Source organism: Myxocyprinus asiaticus, chromosome 19 (genome assembly GCF_019703515.2).
Source record: "Myxocyprinus asiaticus isolate MX2 ecotype Aquarium Trade chromosome 19, UBuf_Myxa_2, whole genome shotgun sequence".
Classification (NCBI taxonomy): domain Eukaryota; kingdom Metazoa; phylum Chordata; class Actinopteri; order Cypriniformes; family Catostomidae; genus Myxocyprinus; species Myxocyprinus asiaticus.
In genome coordinates, this window is record NC_059362.1 from 45,661,919 (window position 1) to 45,686,114 (window position 24,196).

The 24,196-nt window shown below is 34.9% G+C and overlaps 1 protein-coding gene across 4 annotated transcripts in view; it reads right to left on the reverse strand.

Moving 5' to 3' along the window:
* Window positions 1-318: 318 nt before the first annotated feature.
* The window catches only part of LOC127409599 (transport and Golgi organization protein 1 homolog), a 40,462-nt gene continuing 16,584 nt past the window's right edge, over window positions 319-24,196 (reverse strand). The window contains exons 7-28 of one of the 4 annotated variants that reach the window (XM_051644266.1): window positions 21,234-21,365; window positions 21,101-21,122; window positions 20,900-20,988; window positions 20,734-20,811; window positions 20,540-20,650; window positions 20,372-20,443; window positions 17,927-18,031; window positions 17,709-17,831; window positions 17,481-17,580; window positions 15,916-15,971; window positions 15,748-15,838; window positions 15,517-15,655; window positions 15,138-15,300; window positions 14,998-15,033; window positions 13,030-13,097; window positions 12,823-12,923; window positions 12,292-12,405; window positions 11,926-11,994; window positions 7,551-7,600; window positions 7,317-7,379; window positions 5,266-5,548; window positions 319-2,014 (exon numbers count right to left, since the gene is read on the reverse strand). In XM_051644266.1, the coding sequence (XP_051500226.1) occupies window positions 1,725-2,014; window positions 5,266-5,548; window positions 7,317-7,379; window positions 7,551-7,600; window positions 11,926-11,994; window positions 12,292-12,405; window positions 12,823-12,923; window positions 13,030-13,097; window positions 14,998-15,033; window positions 15,138-15,300; window positions 15,517-15,655; window positions 15,748-15,838; window positions 15,916-15,971; window positions 17,481-17,580; window positions 17,709-17,831; window positions 17,927-18,031; window positions 20,372-20,443; window positions 20,540-20,650; window positions 20,734-20,811; window positions 20,900-20,988; window positions 21,101-21,122; window positions 21,234-21,365 (2,355 nt within the window). In that variant the 3' untranslated portion in view covers window positions 319-1,724. Of the gene's footprint in view, window positions 2,015-5,265; window positions 5,549-7,316; window positions 7,383-7,550; window positions 7,601-11,925; window positions 11,995-12,291; window positions 12,406-12,822; window positions 12,924-13,029; window positions 13,098-14,997; window positions 15,034-15,137; window positions 15,301-15,516; window positions 15,656-15,747; window positions 15,839-15,915; window positions 15,972-17,480; window positions 17,581-17,708; window positions 17,832-17,926; window positions 18,032-20,371; window positions 20,444-20,539; window positions 20,651-20,733; window positions 20,812-20,899; window positions 20,989-21,100; window positions 21,123-21,233; window positions 21,366-24,196 lie in introns of all 4 variants that reach the window. The other 3 variants (XM_051644265.1, XM_051644268.1, XM_051644267.1) reach the window with 3 other exon arrangements.

Consider the following 24,196-nt stretch of genomic DNA (forward strand, 5'->3'; position numbering starts at 1 on the left):
TGTTTTGAGAAAGCACTTTGTTTTTGTACTTCTTTGTTGACAAGAAATGTACCCCCACTTATTGAGCCTCATACACATTACAAAGTTTTGAGGGTGGGGTGTGCTTAGTAAAAATAATAATGCAAATAGGCTTAATCTTTATGCAAAATATAATTTCTAGTATCTTTTCTTTAGATTTTTGGGGTGAAACGCAACCTGGATATGTTTTTGTAAGATTCAGCCTTATATACTGTACATTTGATTTATTCTATTAGCAATAGGGAAAAATATGTAGAAATGAACAATAAACACATCTCAGAATTTCCTTACAACATGAACTAGAAGGAAAAGCTGCTTTATTTAACTCATTCATTCCCATGAACTTAATGCCACATTTCCTTTTTTTACAATTTCTTCCCTAAGATTTTCACACATGATAAAGACACTCTTACTACACACAAAATACATCCTTTCAACACACTTCCTGAAATAACTTACTCTAATGTCAAAGGAAACACTAAAATGATAAAGACTTGAATCAAAACACCAGAAAGCATCGTTCATTAGGCATCATTTGTGAAACGTGAAAACATTTTTTTAAATCGTTCATAAAACATTCTTACGTAAATTCTGTGAATTGTAAAGCGAATAATATACTGATGTTTGTTGCATTTTTGTAAAACAATTCTCGCGTAAATTCTGCGAACTGAATGTCACGAATGCGTAACTTGTTCGTAAAACCAGTCTTACGTTAATTGTCATATACAAATCACTTCTGTGAACTGACTGTGATAAATAGTAGTTGCATTGAACCGAATGCAATTTCCATGGAAATCTGTTGCATTAAATGTGATTGTTCATAAAAAAATAATAATAATTGCGTAAATTGTCATTAAAAACCAATGGAGCAATTTAAACAAGAATGGTTTACCAAACAATTTACAGAGCAATTCATTCTGCTTATGTTTTAATGAACGAGTTCCATTGCCTGTAAAATTCCTGTGATTTTCGTACAATCACAGCTCTGCAAAAACGTCATCGTCCAACATCAATTAATACAATTACATGGTATACAGATGATTTACGTACTGTATGTCACATGTCGACTATTGCGGTAACACGAAAGTGCACAAAACTAAGGTCCGAGCAAAATTTTGGTTTTTGTTATGTTAGCAATGTTTGATTTCGGAGAATATTTTTATTGTATATGCAGCTGAAATAAATGTACAAACACTTTGTCAATATGACATCATATGTGCCTTTCCTCTTGGAAAAGAAATCATAAGAACAGATGTACAACAAACATTAACAGAAACAACACACAGGTGAGCTGGCAAATCATCGAACTAAAAGCAACTGAACAGAAATATGGGAAATATTTGTTAAAAATTGGTGAAAAAGGCATACAAAAGGCGTGAGTATATGGCTTCATGAATAGCTTGTCTTGCGTGCGTATATATTTACGTCAGGTTGGTTTAAATTATATCCCACATGACAACCATACACAAGTTTCATTGCTTTCTGTTGTGGAAAATAAGACAATTAAATGTATACTAAATCAAACTTTTTCCATAGGAAATGTTTGCAAACGTATAAAATCAAAACCCTCAATTTGTCACAAATGTGTTTTTGAAATAAGCTTAAACAAATGTGGCATTCTGATGTTTAAATATCGAAAGGAATCGGGGCCAAACAAAGAAATTCATTAAGTCAAGCCTGGTAAAACTGTTCTGGTAAAAGTTGGTTCAAGGTTCCGCCATTGCGGAGTTTTCCGAATCCTGCGGTGCCCCCTGCTGATGGAAGTGATCGGTGGGGGGGTTGTTGGCTAATGTGGCATTCTCCTCACCATCCCTGGAGGTCTGAGCTGTTAGTGGAGGGGGTCCAGGGAAGCCTCGGCCCCCATATAGTGGTGGAACCATCGCTCCAGGGGGCGGTAGAGGTCCGGGAAGGAAAGGCCGAGGAGGAAGCCCGCGAGGTCCGTAAAATTCAGGTGGTGGGGGGAGCGGGCCCATGTCTCGCATTGGTGGGCCTCGACCTAAGCAAAAAAAATAATAACAAAGATAGTTTTCTCTACAGTGTGAATAATGATTCATGCAATTCAAAAGTAACAAGGGCTGTGCGATGTACTTCTGGGTTTACAATGACACATTCACAATGGAAGTGAATGGGGCCAAATTTTTACGGGTTTAAAATGCATAAATGTGATGCTTATAATTTTATAGAAGCACTTACATTAGCTGTCATCATTAGGGTTTATGGCATTATGTCGTCATTGCAATAAAGTTGTAAAATTGGGTATAACTTTACACAGATGTGGTTAGTAAGTGATTTTATCACACTACAATCATGTTAACACACATATTGTTTACATCTTGTGGCTATACTTTTGAAACAGTGAGTATTTTAATGTTTACAGCTTGGCCCCATTGACTTCTATTGTAAGTGCTGTCGATTGATCTTTTTTTTTATTTTTATAATTGTATCAATTTTGGAATGCCCAATTCCCAATGCGCTCTAAGTCCTCGTGGTGGCGTGGTTACTCACCTCAATCCGGGTGGCGGAGGACAAGTCTCAGTTGCCTCCGCTTCTGAGACCGTCAATCCGCGCATTTTATCACGTGACTCATTGTGCATGACACCGCGGAGACTCACAGCATGTGGAGGCTCATGCTACTCTCCGCAATCCATGCGCAACTTACCACACGCCCCATTGAGAGCGAGAACCACTAATCATGACCACGAGGAGGTTACCCCATGTGACTCTACCCTCCCTAGCAACCGGGCCAATTTGGTTGCTTAGGAGACCTGGCTGGAGTCACTCAGCACACCCTGGATTCGAACTCGCAACTCCAGGTGTGGTAGTCAGCGTCAATACTCCTGAGCTACCCAGACCCCCGCTGTCATATATCAATGATATATTTATGATATATTCCATTTAGTTGTTAATGTAAAATCTATCAGTAACGTGCATATTTCATGCACTTTTTTGGACATTATGTTTCCCCATGTGGCAGTAAACAACATATGTAGGTAAATACTGCTGTTTATAGTTTTCCATTTATATATACTGTATATTAGGGCTGTCGATTTAACATGTTAATTCAGTGCGATTAATTAGATAAAAAATAATGCGTTAAAAAAATATACGCAATTAATCCCCGGACCGTAATAAGGAATATTCCCGAGTAACTCAAGCTTGAAGTACCAACTGTTTTCTCCAGGGGGCAGTAAGTGAAACTTCAGCTGTATAGGCAACGTGCAGCTTATACAGAGAACAAACCACACTCAATGATGGCAGACAACACAACATAAGGACAGATGCGTACTTACGTTTAACACAGTGAGTATTAAACTACATTTAACTTGACAGTTACCTAAAAACGGTGTTTATGATGCAACGCAACCAAAGTGAGACGCTCCAAAAGCGTCCGTCTGAGGCAAGTGTACATCGACACGTCCTTAAACCCTTATAATAAATCTCCGACTGACTGACAAATTCAATTGCAAAATGGATTGCTGTGAAATGTAGGCCAATGATTGGCTTATGTTCAATAATATGCAAATAAACAATACATTGGATTTTAAAGCCACTTTTTGTATGTTTTTTAGTAACACTTTACAATAAGGTTCCATTTGTTTACATTAGTTAATGCATTAGGTATCATGAACAAACAATTAACAATATAATGTTTACAGCATTTACTAATCTTTGTTAATGTTAGTTAATACAAATTCAGTTATTCGTTGTTAGTTCATGTTAGTTCAGTGCATTAACAAACAGCTATTGATTTAAAAAATGTATATATGTTAAAATGAACATTAACAAGATTAATAAATGCTGTAAAAGTATTGTTCATTGTTCGTTCTTGCTAATTAATGTTGACAAATGGAACCTTGTTGTAAAGTGTTACAATCTTTAATTCTTCACTCGTCTGTCACAATAACGTAATGCATTTAAATTATCTGAATTATTATTTTTTTAGAATATAAACTGTATTCATAATTATTTAAATACAACAATTTATAATGATTTAATCATTATATATTGAATTATTGTTATTTGAGGGGCGTTCTCAGCAAATATTTAATCGGCATACCATGTAATTAATTTCATTAAAAATTTTAATCGATTGACAGCCCTAATATATATATATATATATATATATATATATATATATATATATATATATATATATATATATATATATATATAAAGTTAGCCATGTGCCAGTATCATATTTTAGTGTGACAACTGCTGAAGCTTTTATCACAATGTACAGTATTATCACAGTTTTATATTACATTAAAAAACATGTTGAAAGATAAAACATGTCTTAACGACAGGATTAATTGCTTTTTTAAACATCATATTTGTGTTTTAAATTAAAAGATCAAAAGGAAAGTAACTTTGAAAACAACAACAAAAAAACCTTCAACATTTAAGAAACAAAAACAGTGGACTACACAAATAATAAAAAAGTAAAACAAATATTAAATAACGAAATTATTCAAAATAAATATATGTCTTAAAATATTTCCATACTTCAGACGCCTCCTTACTCAGACATCTCCATATATGTATTATACAATATTTATGAATTATTATTAAATTATTCCTGCCCATGAAACAATATTTTGCATAACTTTTTATAAAAAGTGAAACTGCACTTGACACAAAAACAAACACGTTGTGATTTTGTTCCTAATATTTTCATTTTGGTGTCTGAATGCAAGGAATATTACATATATGCACCACATGGAGGTCTGGAGAAAAACTTTAGGCACTTAGATAAACGTCCAATGCAAAACTGTCAATCAAGGTAAGCTGTTAAAAGACTCACGTTTGAATGTCTTTCTTTTGAATCGCTTGCGTCAATTACATCAGCAAGGGTCTTAAAAACAAATTATCAATCTTACAATTAGACTTAAACCATCTATTATGTTGCAATGCTTTATAAATGTATAAATACCCTGGTAACTTTGAGGTTTGTCTTTTATTTGAATAGAAAATAAACAAAATCACCCTTTAAGCCATTTGAGAACAAACAGATCAATACTGAGCTCTCAAATATTGTCAAAACCTGAAAAATAATGTAAGAAATATATACAATAACTGTAGTAACTATGGAAAAGGTACACAAGACTATTATTTTAATGTGTATTTATTAATCAACATTAGTATTTATAATATCAAGAGAAATAATCGGCAATTATGATTTTATACAATAATTGTGCGGCGGTCACTGGTAGTAACATCTGGGCTGTGGGTGCAATGACAGGGTCTCACCAAAAGGTGGCGGAACAGGTCCATATGGGCCAATCGGAGGCGGGCCATAAGAATCCATGGGCGGCGGTCTGAAGCGCGGATCAGGGCCGAGGGGATGGCCGGGTGGCATCATGGGAGGATGGCCATTGGGCGGTCTGATCATCAAAGGAGGCAGGCCGTTGGGCGGAACCGGCCCACCCATGACTGGGGGTCCATACGTCTTTATTGGTGCACTCGGTGGCGGGACAGGAGAGTCCCGGATGGGAGACGGCAGGAAGGAGCCTTGACTCTGAGATTTAGACAGCTGAAACAGACGACACAGAAGAGATACGGTAAACTCAGGACAAACTGATGAGGTTTTACGAAGGTTTCCAGTTACATGACCCAAGCAGAAGTCAATGAAACACTGTACGGCCAGAAACATACTCTAAATACGCAAACACAGACACTGATGCCAAACCAATTATATTCAAATTAAATGAATATCAGTTATAAATGTATTCATTCAAACATAAATATGGTAGTAAATTATGTTTTTCATTTACAATTTGCATTTTAAAATTATTTATTTTATTGTTATATTTAACTCGATTTGAAAAGATCAAATAAATGATAAAAAAAAAAAATCATTTTTGTCCATTTAAAAATGATCAATTATTTTATTTTCATATTTAACTACATTTCATAATATGAATTAAAATATAACAGAAAAAAAAAAAAAATGGAAAATATTATGTCTATTTATTTATTTAAAAAAATATGTATTATTTTACGGTTATATTTAACTACATTTTAAAACATTAATTATTTTATTTGTTTACTAATTTATTATTTTATATATATATATATTCACCTACATTTAAAAAGATTAATTCAATAAACGGTTTCAAATATGTCTTATTTATTGGTCCATTTAAAAATAAATAATTTATTATGAAATTGTTATATTAAATACATTTCAAAAGATTAAATGATAACAAAAAAATAAAAATGAAAAAACATTTTAAATATAAATTATTTGTCCATTGAAAAATATATAAATTATTTTATTTTTAAATTTAACTACATTTCAATATATGAATTAAAATATAACAGAAAACAACAACAACAACAACAAAGATCGGAAAATATTATGACTAATTATTTATTTAAAAAAAGATTATTTTATGGTTTATTTTAAAACATTCATTATTTTATTGTTTACTAATTATTTTATATATATTTAAATACATTTCAAAAGATGAATTAAATAAATCGTTATAAGTATGTCTTATTTATTGGTCCATTTAAAAATAATTTATTATGTAATTGTTATATTTAAATACATTTCAAAAGATTAAATAACAGAAAACAGAAAAAAAAAATGTTTTAAATACCTATTTATTTGTCCATTTAAAAATTATTTATTGTTAAATTTAACTATATTTTATTTAGATGATTTAAATAAACCGTTTCAAATATGTCTATTAATTTGTCCATTTAAAAAAAAATATATTATTTGTATATATTTATATAACTACATTTTAAACATGAATTTAACAAACAGATTTATGTGTCTATTAATGTTTATTTTTTATTTACATTTTCATGTTTAATAAATTGATAATTGATTTCTTTATTTAATTTTCAAGTGTCACTCCTAGTCCTCCATAATCTTGAAGCATTTTTAGTATTCTATGCATTGTGGTCTGATACATTTTGAAATGCAACAACGCATGAAATCGTACTTGCGTAGAGTATGTTTCAGGCCAAAGCCATGCACCTGAAAAGATCCCATAACTCACTCACAAACATGAGTTTTGTTAAACATACCAAACATTTGGACCACAAGACCCACAGAGTGATTAGAAAGTAAAAAGAGACTTTACTTGATCATCAAAACACTCTTAATGTTTATCAGACTCAAAAGAACACAATATCATTGACTTTCACTTCCAGAAAAACAGCTGACAAAAGCCATGAGTAAAAGCCACAGCCATGTCAGAAGTGTGCAATCGGCAGCCCATCATAGTGAACTTTAGATTGTGCACAAACCAGCCCATTTCATCCCAGTACCCAAAACCAGTACTCACAGGTTCTACAGGGTCAGACGAGACCTGCTCTGAGGCCTCAGCCTTCTCTATGACGGGTGCGGTCTGCTTTAAAGCAAACACACCCACAAAGGTTTAGTGGACAAGTAAAACTTCATATTTACATGGCCATAGTTTTTATAAAAATGTACATTGGTATTCCTTCCATTCACATTAATGATATCACATCACTACATCAGATCTTAAACAAAAATACACAAAAATGAAGGTCCTCACCATGGGTCCATCATGTGCACATGGAGATGATGTCATGGGAGGGAACATTTCTAAATAGAAAAAAAAACATACAAAATGATAAGATTGATTTATAGATTGATTTGATTCGACTCTGATTCACAAGCTTTCGATTTGATTCGATTCTGATTCATTTGAGTATATTTAATTTGTCAATTTTGCTACATATTAAAGAATGATTTGTTTTGATTCTGATTCATAAGCTTCTCTGATATGATTTGATTCGATTCTGAATCAAATGAGTATATTTCAGTTATACTGTCCGTTTTGCTACATATTAAAGAATGATTTGATTCGATTCTGATTCATTTGGGTAATATTTAATATATATATGTCTATTTTGCTTCATATTAAAGAATGATTTGTTTTGATTCTGATTCATAAGCTTCTCTGATATGATTTGATTCGATTCTGAATCAAATGAGTATATTTCAGTTATACTGTCCGTTTTGCTACATATTAAAGAATGATCTGATTCGATTCTGATTCATTTGGGTAATATTTAATATATATGTCTATTTTGCTTCATATTAAAGAATGATTTGTTTTGATTCTGATTCATAAGCTTCTCTAATATGATTTGATTCGATTCTGAATCAAATGAGTATATTTCAGTTATACTGTCCGTTTTGCTACATATTAAAGAATGATCTGATTCGATTCTGATTCATTTGGGTAATATTTAATATATATGTCTATTTTGCTACATATTAAAGAATGATTTGTTTTGATTCTGATTCATAAGCTTCTCTGATATGATTTGATTCGATTCTGAATCAAATGAGTATATTTCAGTTATACTGTCCGTTTTGCTACATATTAAAGAATGATTTGATTCGATTCTGATTCATTTGGGTAATATTTAATATATATGTATGTCTATTTTGCTTCATATTAAAGAATTATTTGTTTTGATTCTGATTCATAAGCTTTTGATTTGATTCGATTCTGATATGATTTGATTCGATTCTGAATCATTTCAGTATATTTCATTTATACTGTCGATTTTGCCTCATATTAAAGAATGATTTGATTCGATTCATATATGATTTGATTCGATTCTGAATCATTTCAGTATATTTCAGTTATACTGTCGATTTTGCCTCATATTAAAGAATGATTTGACTCAATTCTGATTCACAAGCTCTTGATTTGATTAGATTCATATATGATTTGATTCGATTCTGAATCATTTCAGTATATTTCATTTATACTGTCGATTTTGCCTCATATTAAAGAATGATTTGATACAATTCTGATTCACAAGCTTTTGATTTGATTCGATTCTGATTCATTTGAGTATATTTAATTTGTCAATTTTGCTACATATTAAAGAATGATTTGTTTTGATTCTGATTCATAAGCTTCTCTGATATGATTTGATTCGATTCTGAATCAAATGAGTATATTTCAGTTATACTGTCCGTTTTGCTACATATTAAAGAATGATTTGATTCAATTCTGATTCACAAGCTTTTGATTTGATTCGATTCTGATTCATTTGGGTAATATTTAATATATATGTCTATTTTGCTTCATATTAAAGAATTATTTGTTTTGATTCTGATTCATAAGCTTTTGATTTGATTCTGATATGATTTGATTCGATTCTGAATCATTTCAGTATATTTCAGTTATACTGTTGATTTTGCCTCATATTAAAGAATGATTTGATTCAATTCTGATTCACAAGCTCTTGATTTGATTAGATTCATATATGATTTGATTCGATTCTGAATCATTTCAGTATATTTCAGTTATACTGTCGATTTTGCTACATATTAAAGAATGATTTGATTCAATTCTGATTCACAAGCTCTTGATTTGATTCAATTCTGAATCATTTCAGTATATTTCAGTTATACTGTCGATTTTGCCTCATATTAAAGAATTATTTGATTCAATTCTGATTCACAAGCTCTTGATTTGATTAGATTCATATATGATTTGATTCTGAATCATTTCAGTATATTTCAGTTATACTGTCGATTTTGCCTCATATTAAAGAATGATTTGATTCAATTCTGATTCATTTGGGTATTATTTAATATATATGTCTATTTTGATTCATATTAAAGAATGATTTGATTCAATTCTGATTCACAAACTTTTGATTTGATTCGATTCTGATTCATTTGGGTAATATTTAATATATATGTCTATTTTGATTCATATTAAAGAATGATTTGATTCAATTCTGATTCACAAACTTTTGATTTGATTCGATTCTGATTCATTTGGGTAATATTTAATACATATGTCTATTTTGCTTCATATTAAAGAATGATTTGATTCAATTCTGATTCACAAACTTTTGATTTGATTCGATTCTGATTCATTTGGGTAATATTTAATATATATGTCTATTTTGATTCATATTAAAGAATGATTTGATTCAATTCTGATTCACAAACTTTTGATTTGATTCGATTCTGATTCATTTGGGTAATATTTAATACATATGTCTATTTTGCTTCATATTAAAGAATGATTTGATTCAATTCTGATTCACAAACTTTTGATTTGATTCGATTCTGATTCATTTGGGTAATATTTAATATATATGTCTATTTTGATTCATATTAAAGAATGATTTGATTCAATTCTGATTCACAAACTTTTGATTTGATTCGATTCTGATTCATTTGGGTAATATTTAATACATATGTCTATTTTGCTTCATATTAAAGAATGATTTGATTCAATTCTGATTCACAAACTTTTGATTTGATTCGATTCTGATTCATTTGGGTAATATTTAATACATATGTCTATTTTGCTTCATATTAAAGAATGATTTGATTCAATTCTGATTCACAAACTTTTGATTTCATTCGATTCTGATTCATTTGGGTAATATTTAATATATATGTCTATTTTGCTTCATATTAAAGAATTATTTGTTTTGATTCTGATTCATAAGCTTTTGATTTGATTAGATTCTCATATGATTTGATTCGATTCTGAATCATTTCAGTATATTTCAGTTATACTGTCGATTTTGCCTCATATTAAAGAATGATTTGATACAATTCTGATTCACAAGCTTTTGATTTGATTCTGATATGATTCGATTCTGAATCATTTCAGTATATTTCAGTTATACTGTCGATTTTTACTCATATTAAAGAATGATTTGATTCAATTCTGATTCACAAGCTTTTGATTTGATTCGATTCTGATTCATTTGGGTATATTTAATATATAATGTCGATTTTGCCTCATATTAAAGAATGATTTGATTCAATTCTGATTCACAAGCTTTTGATTTGATTCTATTCTGATTCATTTGGGTATATTTAATATATAATATCAATTTTGCTTCATATTAAAGAATGATTTGATTCAATTCTGATTCACAAGCTTTTGATTTGATTCGATTCTGATTAATTTGAGTATATTTCAGTGATACTGTCCATTTTCCTCACATATTAAATAATTATTGATTCATTTCAGCGATAATGTCCATTCTGATTCCATATGAAAGGCATTCTCCCTTAGCGAATGCTTCTAACTTGGTACATTATGAAAATAATGATCTAAAATATTTACAACAGGGCCCTAACGATGCAAATGATGCAGTTCACTTACTATTTAACAGATATAATAATCAACACAACTAAAACTAAAACTAAAGTAAACTTTAACAACGTATAAACCGATAGCAATGTTCACTTGGCCGATTAACAGAAGTTAACTTTCTTTGTGTTAGTTCCAAAACTACCAATTCGATTTCTGTTTAAGGGCTATGTTTAAGCAAATCTGAGTAAATATTGTATATAAATAAACACTTGTTTCACTTTAAAAACATTTGTGGACATCCGATTTGCAGTTGTTAATTTGTATTTTGTATATCAGCATTTATTTCGGCCTCCTGCTCTCTACATATCAGTACTATAGGTCTGCAACCCGACCCGGACAGATTTTGGGTTTATAATCGGACGGTATCGTTTGTGCCGGGTAGAGTCGGGCGACACGGTCTCAGGTACGGGTCGGGTTTGGAGCTTAATTTTAAGGCCTGTGCAGACCTCTAATCAGTACCCACATCTGCCATTGAAAAACTCATATCAGTCGACCACTAATTAATAACCATTTTATTTGGCCACCAAGTGTACTAAAAGCCGTGCCAGTTTTGTGTCTATAAGGATATACTGTGTCTCTCTCTGATTTAAATTTAATTGAAAAAAGGCATTAGAGTTGGTAAGATTGATTCATTTCCGTGAATCAGTTCAAACTGTTTCAAAACTGTGATTCAAAGATTCACTTGCGGCATCGATCAAAAATGTTCGGGGCATTTTACATTGTGTTTTAGTAAAATATATGCAACATTTTAACATAAATATGCATTGAAACGTACCTGGTCGCGAGGGCAGCGGATGTCCAAGCTCTGAGAAACGTCCGTGGGGGTCAGAGGGGGGTCGTGAACCTAAAACAGATCAACAACTGATTAGGAATCAATATCAGTCGATCCTGCCCCTGGAATTACAGCCTGAGGTCTCTGAAGCTCAGAGGGGAAAACATCCAGAATGTTTGTAATGGTGACAAAGATGCAAAGACAGACTGAAGTGAAAAACGGAGGGAAGAACCAGGAAAAACAAGAGGACAGCTAGAATAAAAAAAAAGGATGAAGATGGATTTGGTTGAAGGACCAGGTCAGAGGTAGGTGAGGTGGAGACCAGGGAAGACAAGGAACTGAGGAGAAGATGACTCAACGATGACTCACCAAACGATTCGTTCCGTCGCCCTACAGGTGCAGAGGGGGGGCGTCCTGGACCCTCTATCATTAGAGGAGGAGAAGGAGCCCCCCCACTCACAGGAGACGGCCCGTACGAGTCACCTGTTCAGACCGACCAAATCAGGACAATCAGAAAGAAGTTGATGTGGTGACTTTACACAAGAAATGCAATATTACATGAAGATTAAAGTTAAGTGAACTTTAACTTAAAGAGTCCATGAAATCAAAATGACAGTTTTGTGGCTGCTTTGAGCTAATCTATATGCAGGGTACTCTTGAAATGTTCCTTTAACTTCAGGAACTGATGTAAACTAAAGTCTACTGGCCATTTGAAACATGTTAAAATCATTCTATATGTTCAACTTCCTGTTTGAATAGAAATACGTCAACAAAGCAAAGAAATCAGTACTTGTCAAGTGCTTGTATTTAATGGGGTACAAAAGCAGAAAAACAAGAATTGGGATTGCGAAAAACACTGAAAAGAAATTCAATATTTAACAGAGAATGAGATCTACTCGCCTCTCCTCATAGGTGGCATGTGTCGTTCGGGAGGTCCAGAGTTCAGTTTGAACAGGCTCGTTTGCTCCATGTCTGCGATTTTATCTCTGAGCCCAACAAGCCTGCAGAATAAATGCAAAAATATCAGTGTTTAAGAACAATATTGAAAATTAAAAACAATTATGCACGATCATGAAATGTGAGATGTGGGATTTAACGATTACACACTTTTGACGAAGGTTGGCCGATTCTCTTCTTTCCTCCACCAGAGCTCGTTCTGAGGCACGGGCTTTCAACTAATTAAAATAAATAGAAAAACAGGGATGCTTGATATATCGGTACTGACCAAAATGTGCTTTTTATTTTAATACTGGACTAGCCCAGAAAAAAATACCTTTCTGAAATGTATCAATCTTTATCTATGCTTATTTTATATTATCCAAGCACTACTTATCCATTAGTTATCCAACATTTCGAATGTAATTTATAATACTTAGGTTAAAAGCCTAAATTTTACATTACACCAAATAGAGCTGGACCGATAGTGGATCTGACCGATACGATAACTAAGGTGCTGGAACCGATTAATCGGCCGATAGTTTTTAAAATCGATTTATAAAATGTAAAAAAAAAAAAAACTTTCTTAGCTATTCCTTACTATGATGGGCACAGACATAGAGGCTACAAGATTAAAAAAAAAAAAAAAAATCCAGATGCAGTGTATTGTGCAACCAATAATTACCAGAATATATTTTTAAGCTTAATGCAGGACTATAACAAGCCCTGAATACACAACTTATTTCAGGACTTTTGTTTTGAAATTGTGGAGACTTGGCTTCATTACAATGCTCTATATTGACCAAATTAAGCTTTTTATAGCCTATACTGTATCTTCACCAGATTAAGGATTTTGCCTATATGTGTTTCACCAGATGAGGTTGCTATTATTGTTATATGTGCTGACGGGGCACATTTCCATACAGTTACATTTTTCTTTAATGCCCGTGCTTCAATTTAAAACACTTGATTTATCTAATAAAAATCTAACCAATGAAGTGAGGATAAAAATGGATGAATATTGTCAGTCATTTATTGTTTTTATTTCAGAGGCCACTGTTATACTGTGAAACCATGTTGTTCTAACTATAAAATCCTCCATCGAGTAAAACCGATATATCGGTCTATGTCTAACACCAAGAACAAAGAAAATGAAAAGAAAAAGCTAATAGGCAACTAAGAGCACAGATTTCCGATAGTTCCTAAAAATCAACTATCGGCACCAATTATTCAGTAAAACCGATATATCGGTCTACATCTTACACCAAGAACAAAGAAAAAGTAATCACCAACTATGAGCAGATTTCTGATAGTTCCTAAAATCATCTATCTGGACCAATTATTCAGTAAAACCGGTATATCGGTCTGTCTAACACCAAGAACAAAGAAAAAACTAATCGGCAACTATGAGAACAGATTTCCAATAGGTCCTAAAATCAACTATCGGCACAAATTAATCTGTAAATCATATATATCGGTCTACGTCTAACATCAAAAACACAGAAAAATGTAAAAAACTATCAGCAACTGTCGGCATAGATTTACAATATTTCCTAAAATGAACTATTGGCACCAATTATTCAGTAAAACCGATATATCGGTCTATGTCTAACACCAAAAACACAGAAAAAGTAAAACCTACAGGTAACTATCATCATAGATTTCCGGAAATTCCTCAAATCAACTATCAGCAACAATTATTCAGTAAAACCGATATATCGGTCTACGTCTAACACCAAAAACACAGAAAAATGTAAAAAACTATCAGCAACTGTCGGCATAGATTTACGATAGTTCCTAAAATGAACTATTGGCACCAATTATTCAGTAAAACCGATATATCGGTCTATGTCTAACACCAAGAGCAAAGAAAAGACAAGAAAAAAACAAAAAACAAATAGGCAACTATGAGCACAGATTTCCGATAGTTCCTAAAAATCAACTATCGGCACCAATTTATCAGTAAAACCGATATATTGGTCAATGTCTAACACCAAAAACACAGAAAAAGTAAAAACCTATAGGTAACTATCATCATAGATTTCCAGTAATTCCTCAAATCAACTATCGGCACCAATTAATCTGTAAAACCGATATATCGGTGTTTGACTAACACAACAAATTTTGAGAATTACTCACCCAGTTCTCATGAGCTTTCTTTTCCTGGGTTGCCACCTATTAGAAAGATCACATGACAAAACAATGACAATATAATGTGACAGTGATGTGGAAAGACAGTGTAGTGACATTATAAAGTAAACACAATGAGAGTATCTCACCTCGGTTTTGAGAGATCGCTCGTTCTGTTGCATCTCCTCTTCAATGTCTTTGATCTTCTGTTTGAGAGCGCTCACCTCCTCCTCTGACCTCACAGCTTTATTGTCCACCTCACACAGCTTCGTCTCCTTCTCACGTCTCTCCATCTCCTCCTGCGTCAACTTCCTGTGAGAGAGGTGCACACAGGAAGTGCATAGGTAAGATTGTAAAACAAACAGGAGTGGCGAGTTAAAGCTAAAGTGTGCAATTGCAAAAATAAACGGTTTCCAAACAGCTTATTAAAAAATAAATAAATCAAATTGGGTCGACAACACTTTCTTTGGGAGTACAGACGGTCAAACCCAAAGATCAGATCTGACATTTTAAAGTGTTTGCTCTTACTGTTGAAGGGCGCTCTCTTTCTGCTGGTAGAGTTCAGTGGTGATCTCCAGTCTCTGCTGAAGGTTCTTGAACTGGTTTTCCAGGTGAGTCTTCTCATTCTTCAGATTCATCTGATCATGCATGACCTTATGATATTGCTCTACAATAAAAACAGAACAAATGTAGATCTTCATGGAGAAAAATCTAAACGACAGTCTGCAGGTGTTCAAATAAATGCAGCAGTCTTCATACCCTCCAGCTCTTGTCTGCTTTTCTGTTCGGTGAGGAGACTCTCCACATAGCGATTTCTCTCCTCTTCAACAATACTGAGAGTCGCTTTTATCTGAGAAATAATACTGGCATTAAACACAAGACCAGTGCAAAATTATACACAAATAATGTGACGTGAAACAGACGTACCCTTGAGACGTCCATCATCTGTTTGATTCTCAGTCTCATGGTGTCAATCTTCTTGTCTGAAAGAAAGCAGAGGTTTGTTGTTCAGCACAGAGAATTTCATCAAACCATAACCGTAGCTCTGAGATAATTAAATGTTTTAATAGCAATAATAAATAAACAGGCTTTTTATAGTTGCTAAGAAACATACAGTGAGACAGTGTAACAATGATTTACAAAGCAAGTTTGGTGACGTTTCAACGTGGTTATCTAATCAGCCAACCGTGTGGCAGCAGTGCAGTGCATAAAATCATGCAGATACAGGTCAGGAGCTTCAGTTAATGTTCACATCAAAATGTGATCTCAGTGATCTGGACCATGGCATAATTGTTGGTGCCAGATGGGCTGGTTTGAGTATTTCTGTAACTGTTGATCTCCTGGGATTTTCACGCAAAAACAGTCTCTAGAATTTACTCAGAATGGTGCCAAAAACAGAAAACATCCAGTGAGCGTCAGTTCTGTGGACGGAAACGTCTTGTTGATGAGAGAGGTCATCAGAGAATGACCAGACTGGTTTGAACTGACAAAGTCTACGGTAACTCAGATAACCGCTCTGTACAATTGTGATGAGAAGAATATCATCTCTGAATGCTATTCTAAATAACTATAACATCTTATTGCTCAAAACTATCAAAGTAAGAAAAGAAATAAGAAAGGGCCCAATACAGAGCAGCACCAAACTGCTTATATGCATCCTGAACGCAGAATAACGTGCTTCAATTTAAACAGAGTTTGGGAGTTTCAGGGCAATTCAGGGCATTCAAAAGCGCAGAACTGTAAGATAATGACGCATGCACACATCTAGTTCACAACATTTACATTTATGCATTTGGCAGACGCTATTATCCAAAGCGACTTACAGTGCACTTATTACAGAGACAATCCCCCTGGAGCAACCTGGAGTTAAGTGCCTTGCTTAAGGACACAATGGTGATGGCTGTGGGGATTGAACCAGCAACCTTCTGATTACCAGTTATGTGCTTTAGTCCACTACGCCACCACCACTCCATCAAGACAGTATCAAGCAGTAACTGCAACTATTTATTTAAACAGTGTGCGACAGAATCAGCAAAACACTTTATCTCTCCACAGCACCTCACAAATACGGTAACTTTATTTACAACAGAGGATTTAACGTCCGACAGTGATTTTATTGTGTTGTTGATGTATTGCTTTGATGAGCGTTTTAATATGCTCACTATTATTGACTTTTAAGCACATGAAGCTATAATCACGCACAAATGCTCTTCAAGACGTTGCGTCTCTCAAATAATTTTATTATTGAGTCTTCCTTTAAAACCACCATCACTAAAAATATTAATGTCAGTAGTTGACAACTCTAATCGACAAGTCAGTTGTTGGAAGGCTAGTCCACTACAGCACATCCCTAGCCGACACTGATAACTAAGTAGGGGGAAAAGGAAAATCCTTTAACAGAATGTAAAAAAAATGCCGCTGTGGATTAAAGTGTCTGCTGAATGCCCTGAAAACGATTCATAAAGAGAAGCATTCAGAAATCGCACACTTACCAGCATCTTCCCCATTAGCCATTTTAGCATCATCATTCTGTAGTTCTTCAGCATCACAAGCTCCCAATCGGTTGAGCTCTGCAATACAGCTGGACAAAACCTACACACAACACATAGGGGACATGTTTAGGATATGTAAACGAAGGTAAATATCTGTTCTCGCAGAAGCGTGCATTGACCAATCAGCATCAAGGACCAGTTTTATAATACCAAACAAACGTGACTCACATCAATCTCATTTTCTTTGTGCACCAGTGAATCTTGCAACTCTTTCTGTGATTGATGATAAACTCGGATCTCCTCACGCAGATTCTCATGCTTCTCCTGCCAATCTGTAGCATCCCGAAGCAACTGTAAAACAATATATATATATATATATAAATATCATGAAATTTCTTGCTGACATTTATATGATGATGATCCGACATCTGGTCAGTGAGACTTACAGATTTCTTCTGCTCTTTTAAAGCGCTGTTTTCCTTCTCAAATGAGAGCACCTGAGCCTTCAGAGCATCTTCTCTGAGTTTAGCTTCATCCATGAGGACATGAACCTGTTATCAGATCAGAATGAACCTCACAAAAAATTCTGATGTTCAAATTATAATAACTACAAGTAACAGAGTTCCCACTCTTTTCAAGGCTCAATTTTCCAGGACATTTCATGTACCCAACAAGTGTAATATTTAAGCAAAAACACCTGCGTCCATTAAAATTGTGCTTTTATTTTGAGCGTTTCTGTGTGTTTTTGACGGTAGTTTCTCACCTCCAGATAAGCAGTTCGCTATATGGCCCAGTGTGATTATTAATCCCCGTAAAGCTGTAATTTAACTGAAAAAATACATAGTTTGTATGTGCTGTGCACTTCAGTTTCATCTACTCTGTCATCTCACACACACAAGAGTGCACGTGATGGTCACGATGAGGTGTTTTCAGTGTATAAGCGGCCGGCTTTACACATTCATTTTGAAGTGCACAGCACATGCAGATTATATATTTATTTAAATCACAGACTTTTGCAGTTTAATTATCACACTAGGACATATCGCAATTTTAATTTGATAAAATGTGCATTCAAACATTCATTTTTGTCCAAATACAGTGCTGTGAAAAAGTATTTGCTTGTGCAAAAAGCAAAAAGTTTTTTCTAAGGAAGGAAAATAGATTCAATATTTCTTTTAATGGCACAAATCGAGCACAAACGAACGGCACCGGTTCAAAGCAATTTGGACGACATGGGGTGGAGAGTGACATCTTTGCTCCAGTAATGTTTCTTGCTATATCTAAGAAAGGGAAATATTGGGGCCTGAGTAGCTCAGTGGTAAAGTCGCTGGCTACCACCCCTGGAGTTCGCTAGTTTGAATCCCAGGGTGTGCTGAGTGACTCCAGCCAGGTCTCCTAAGCAACCAAATTGGCCCGGTTGCTAAGGAGAGTAGAGTCACATGGGGTAACCTCCTCGTGGTCGCTATAATGTGGTTCATTCTCGGTGGGGCGCGTGGTGAGTTGAGCGTGGTTGCCGCGGTGGATGGCGTGAAGCCTCCACACGCACTATGTCTCCGTGGCAACGCGCTCAACAAGCCACATGATAAGATGCGTGGGTTGACGATCTCAGACGCAGAGGCAACTGAGATTCATCCTCCGCCACCCGGATTGAGGTGAATCACTATGCGACCACGAGGACTTAAAAGCACATTGGGAATTGGGCATTCCAAATTGGGAGAAAAAGGGGAAAAAAATCCAAAAGAAAGGGAAATAGTTAGTGTTTCTTTTAATGGCACAAATCGCACACAAACGAACGGCACCGGTTTGGAGCGATTTGGACCACATGGGGTGGAAAGTGACGGCACACATTCAAAATAACGTCTAATATCTCAAACACCAAACCAACACAAATGTTCATTTTTGCAGCACAAATCAGCACAAATGCATAGTATAGTTTTGGTAATTATTTATTTATATGGGGTGCCAACTTCACGGAGGTCAGAAACCTGTATTTGCTCTGTGATTGGCCAAAATGCTACGTTGGGCTTTTCTGAAACCCTCCATTTTTCCCTGTGCAACCCGGAAGCTTGACCTCTGGCCTACTTTCTGTAAGATCTGAATTACTGCATTTTGAATGTTAGAATATTGAAAAAAAAAAAAAAAATCCCAATTTGGAATGCCAAATTCCCACTACTTAGTAGGTCCTCGTGGTGGCGCGGTTACTCACCTCAATCCGGGTGTCGGAGGACAAGTCTCAATTGCATCCGCTTCTGAGACTGTCAATCCGTGCATCTTATCACGTGACTCGTTGTGCATGACACCGCGGAGACTCACAGCATGTGGAGTCTCATGCTACTCTCCGCAATCCACGCACAACTTACCACACACCCCATTGAGAGCGAGAACCCCTAATCATGACCACGAGGAGGTTACCCCATGTGACTCTACCCTCCCTAGCAACCAGGCCAATTTGGTTGCTTAGGAGACCTGGCTGGAGTAACTAAGCACGCCCTGGATTTGAACTCACGACTCCAGGGGTGGTAGTCAGTGTCAATACCCGCCTGAGCTACCCAGGCCCCTCCAGAATATTGAATTCTTGATTGAATTTCGTCTTCAGCCGTGATTTTATAATCTGAATATTTACAGCTAATTTATACCACATGACTAGAATTCAAATGTACAAAATTCAAATCTTTTTGTCATTAATCTAGCTCTATAAATACCTTGTCGGAGCAAAGCAGAAATGACAGCAGATGAGCAGAGAAAATATGTGACAGGGATTCGTTTATGACAGTGATCATTGATGTCGTTTCACAATGCACAGCTGCCGTTTCCATGTCTGGAAAACTGCATTGCGAGTGGGAACCCTGAAGTAATAACAGCATATATATATATTTTTTTTAAAGCCTTGCCTTTGCACGTTCCTCATCGTAGTTCTTCAAAGTCTTCTGATATTTCTCGATTCTCTGGTGCATTTTGATCATCTGTGGTTGAAGAAAAACAAAACAGCTGTTCTGCAGAGGCTAACTAGAAAACGGCTTACTTTTCTGACAAACAACGAGCGCAAAAAAAAAACATACCTTCTCATTCAGATTTGAATTCTCTTCATGTGTGTCAACAATTTTCTGGTTAAGTTGAGAAATACTTCCAGACATCTCCTCCCACTGGCTTTGGAGTTTCTGGTGATGCGTCTAGTTAGTATAAAACAAGTGCGTTATACAAACATGCTCTCTGATTAAATTCTTAAAAGATTCGTTCTGTTGTTGTGATTCACCTTCAGCTGTTTCATTTCTTTCTGTGTTGAACTCACTGATTTCTCAGAGCTCTTTAACTGTTCTTCGCGTTCTTTGATCTGCACAGAAACAAATGAAAAGTATGTAATCGATCAAGTTTAAAAACTCCAACTCAAGCATGACAAAGAAGAGCGAACGAAACTTCACCATGTCATTCAGTTCTGTGATCTTGTTAACAGCATCAGATTGCTCGCGGAGCAGTCGCTGGATCTTGTCTGTCAGCTGCTTCTCCGTTACTGATGATGCAAAATACATTAAAGGAAAGAAAATATTTTAGTAGCAGTTAGAGGTAGGTATAAAATAAAAGTAATATTTGATGAGGCATGGAGAGGCTGAAAAGTGACTTACACTGATAGTTTCTGCCTTTGATCTGGAGGAGAAAAAAAAGTAGTAAATGATACAGATTAGACTGATTAGATCAATCAAATTGAATAGAATCAAGAATGACAACATTCATCATGTAAACAAGCGTATATCTCACAGCAAGCAGAGTTCTCCAGAAGAACATCAGTACTGTGAGGAACCCGACAGCTGCTGTCACGAGCACGGGTTCCCAGGGAAGTCCGTGGAAAGTGGGACCCGGCCGCCATTCCTCTGGAAGAGCAGTGATGACCTAGACGACACAAAAAAAATAATATTCTATCTACCTATGATTAAACCTGGCTGACATTTCAGTGATGTTTATAGGTCACCCAAATTTCACATTTGTGTCACTTTTAGACCTTTTTAACTCTTGTGCTGTGTACGTTTGTGATAACACCTTTTGTGTTCCCGGTCAAAAATGACCGGTCCACTAAGATAGTTTATAAATATCTTATATTGCACATATTATCCCAAAATATTGCTTTAGATCTTTTTATCAACTTCTTCTTTAGTAATTATGACAGGTTTTGTACTTCTTTAAAAAAAAAAATTTTTATTGATAGTTGGATTTATTGAACTGAGCTAGTGGAGGGAACTCCATTTGGAATTTTTTTTTAAATAATAATAATTATGTAATAAATTAATAACCACTTGCTTGATCTAAACATAATAGGTGTCATTTTCAAGTTTAGAATATGTTCTTTACAACGCATATAATTGATCCTACCAGTTCTTAAATAATGCTTTTTAATTGGCTGACAAATTAGAACTGTTTTGTTCTCATCATCTGCAAATTTATTATCACAACAATTATATTCACAGCTGGTAAACCATAAAAAGAGAGGAGATAGCCATGTGTTATATATTGTTGGAAAGGTCTCAGTTTGTAGAATCCAATAAGCTAATTTGTTTCACTCAGAGGCCAAACTGCAGTGAGTTTTAGGGTATGAAATTCCCTCAGACACACATAAATATACAGTGCTGTGAAAAAGTTTCCAATTTCATTTTTGTGTATTTTTCATACTAAATAGTTTTAGATCTTCAAACGAGATACAACATAAAACAAAGGCAACCTGAGTTAACACAAAATACAGTTTTCAAATATATATTTTTGTTATTGAAGCAAAAAAAGTTATCCAACACTTATATCACCCATGTGAAGAACTAACTGCCCCCTTAAACTTAATTGCTGGTTGTGTCACCTTTAGGAGAAACAACTGCAAGCAAACACTTCCAATAACTGGAGATCAGTCTTTCACAACGCTGTGCTGAAATTTTGGCCCACTCTTCTTTGTAGATCTGCTTTAGTTCAGCCACAATGGAGGGTTTTCGAGGATGAACTTCCCATTTAAGGTCTTGCCACATCATCTCAATCGGGTTCAAGTCAAGACCTTGACTAGGACACTCCAAAACTTTAATTTTGCTTCTTTTGAGTCATTCAGAGGTGGACTTACTGCTATGCTTTGGATCACTGTCTTGCTGCATAATCCAGTTGTGCTTGAGCTTCAACTCATGGACTGATGACTGGACGTACTCCTTTAGGATTTTCAGGTAGAGAGCAGAATTCATGTTTCCCTCAATTATTGCAAGTCGCCCTGAAGCAGCAAAGCATCCCCACACCATCACACTACCACCACCATGCTTGACCGTCGGTATGATGTTCTTTTTTGGAATTCTGTGTTTGATTTACACCAGATGTAACGGGACCCCTGTCTTCCAAACAGTTCCACTTTCAACTCATCAGTCCACAGAACATTCTCCCAAAAGGTTTGATGATCATCAAGCAGTGTTCTGGCAAAATTCAAAAGCCTTAATGTTCTTCTGGGTTAGCGGTGGTTTTCTCCTGGCCTCTCTTCCATGCATGGCATTTTTGGCCAGTGTCTTTCTGATAGTGGAGTCATGAACAGTGACCTTTATTGATGAGAGAGAGGCCTGTAGTACCTTGGATGTTGTCCTTGGCTTTTTTGTGACTTTCTGGATGAGTTGTCGCTGTGCTCTTGGAGGAATTTTGGAAGGTCGGCCACTTCTAGGAAGGTTCACTACTGTGCCAAGTTTTCTCCATTTGGAGATAATGGCTCTCACTGTGGTTCTTTGGAATCCCAGAGCCTTTGAAATAGCTTTGTAACCCTTCCCAGACTGATCTATTTCAATCACCTTTTTCCTCATTTCTGGAATTTCTTTCGAGCTTGTCATAGTGTGCTACTGGGTGAGACCTTTTAGCCAACTTTATGCTGCTGAAAAAGTTCTATTTAGGTGTTGATTTGATTGAACAGGTCTGGCAGTAATCAGGTCTGGGTGTGTCTAGTCCAGCTGAACCCCATTATGAATGCAGTGTTATAGATTTGGGGATTTATTAACTATACTTTTTCACACAGGCCCAGTTGGTATTTGATAACTTTTTTGCTTCAATAAATCACATTATCATTTATAAACTATGTTTTGAGTTTACTCAGATTGCCTTTGTTTTATGTTAGATTTAGTTTGAATTTTTTTAAACAATTTAGTATGAGATATACACAAAAACAGAAGAAATCAGAATGGGGGCAAATACTTTTTCACAGCACTGTAAATATAATAAACAGGAGTGTCTTTGTCACATTTTTCCTTATTATTTCCAGAAACCTACATATAATGTAGATAATGACATATCGTAACTTACAGCAGACTATCCTGATTCAAACGAGCCCAAACACAGCATAAGAAATATTCCTCAAATAGTGTACATGGAAAGACAGTGCACAAAAGGGCGCTCAACACACGTTGTGTCCGAGGACGTTGTTTGTCATCCACATATGTGCGCATCTCAAGGATTGGGATGTTCCTGAGCACTTAATATTTCTGTATTTTGTAGTCTAATCCATTCATTTCCAATGGCCGGTCATTTTTGACCGGCAACACAACAGGTGTAACAAAGTGAAATAAATCCAATAAAATGTAAACAAAATTGTCCAACTTCTTTGTGTGTTTCCAGATCCATATGTAAACAAAGTCAAAGGAAAATGTATAAAATAAATAAACAAGTTGTTCGGTTCAAAATGACCAGAACACAACATATGGCTTCAATCAATTCAAGCACTCTTG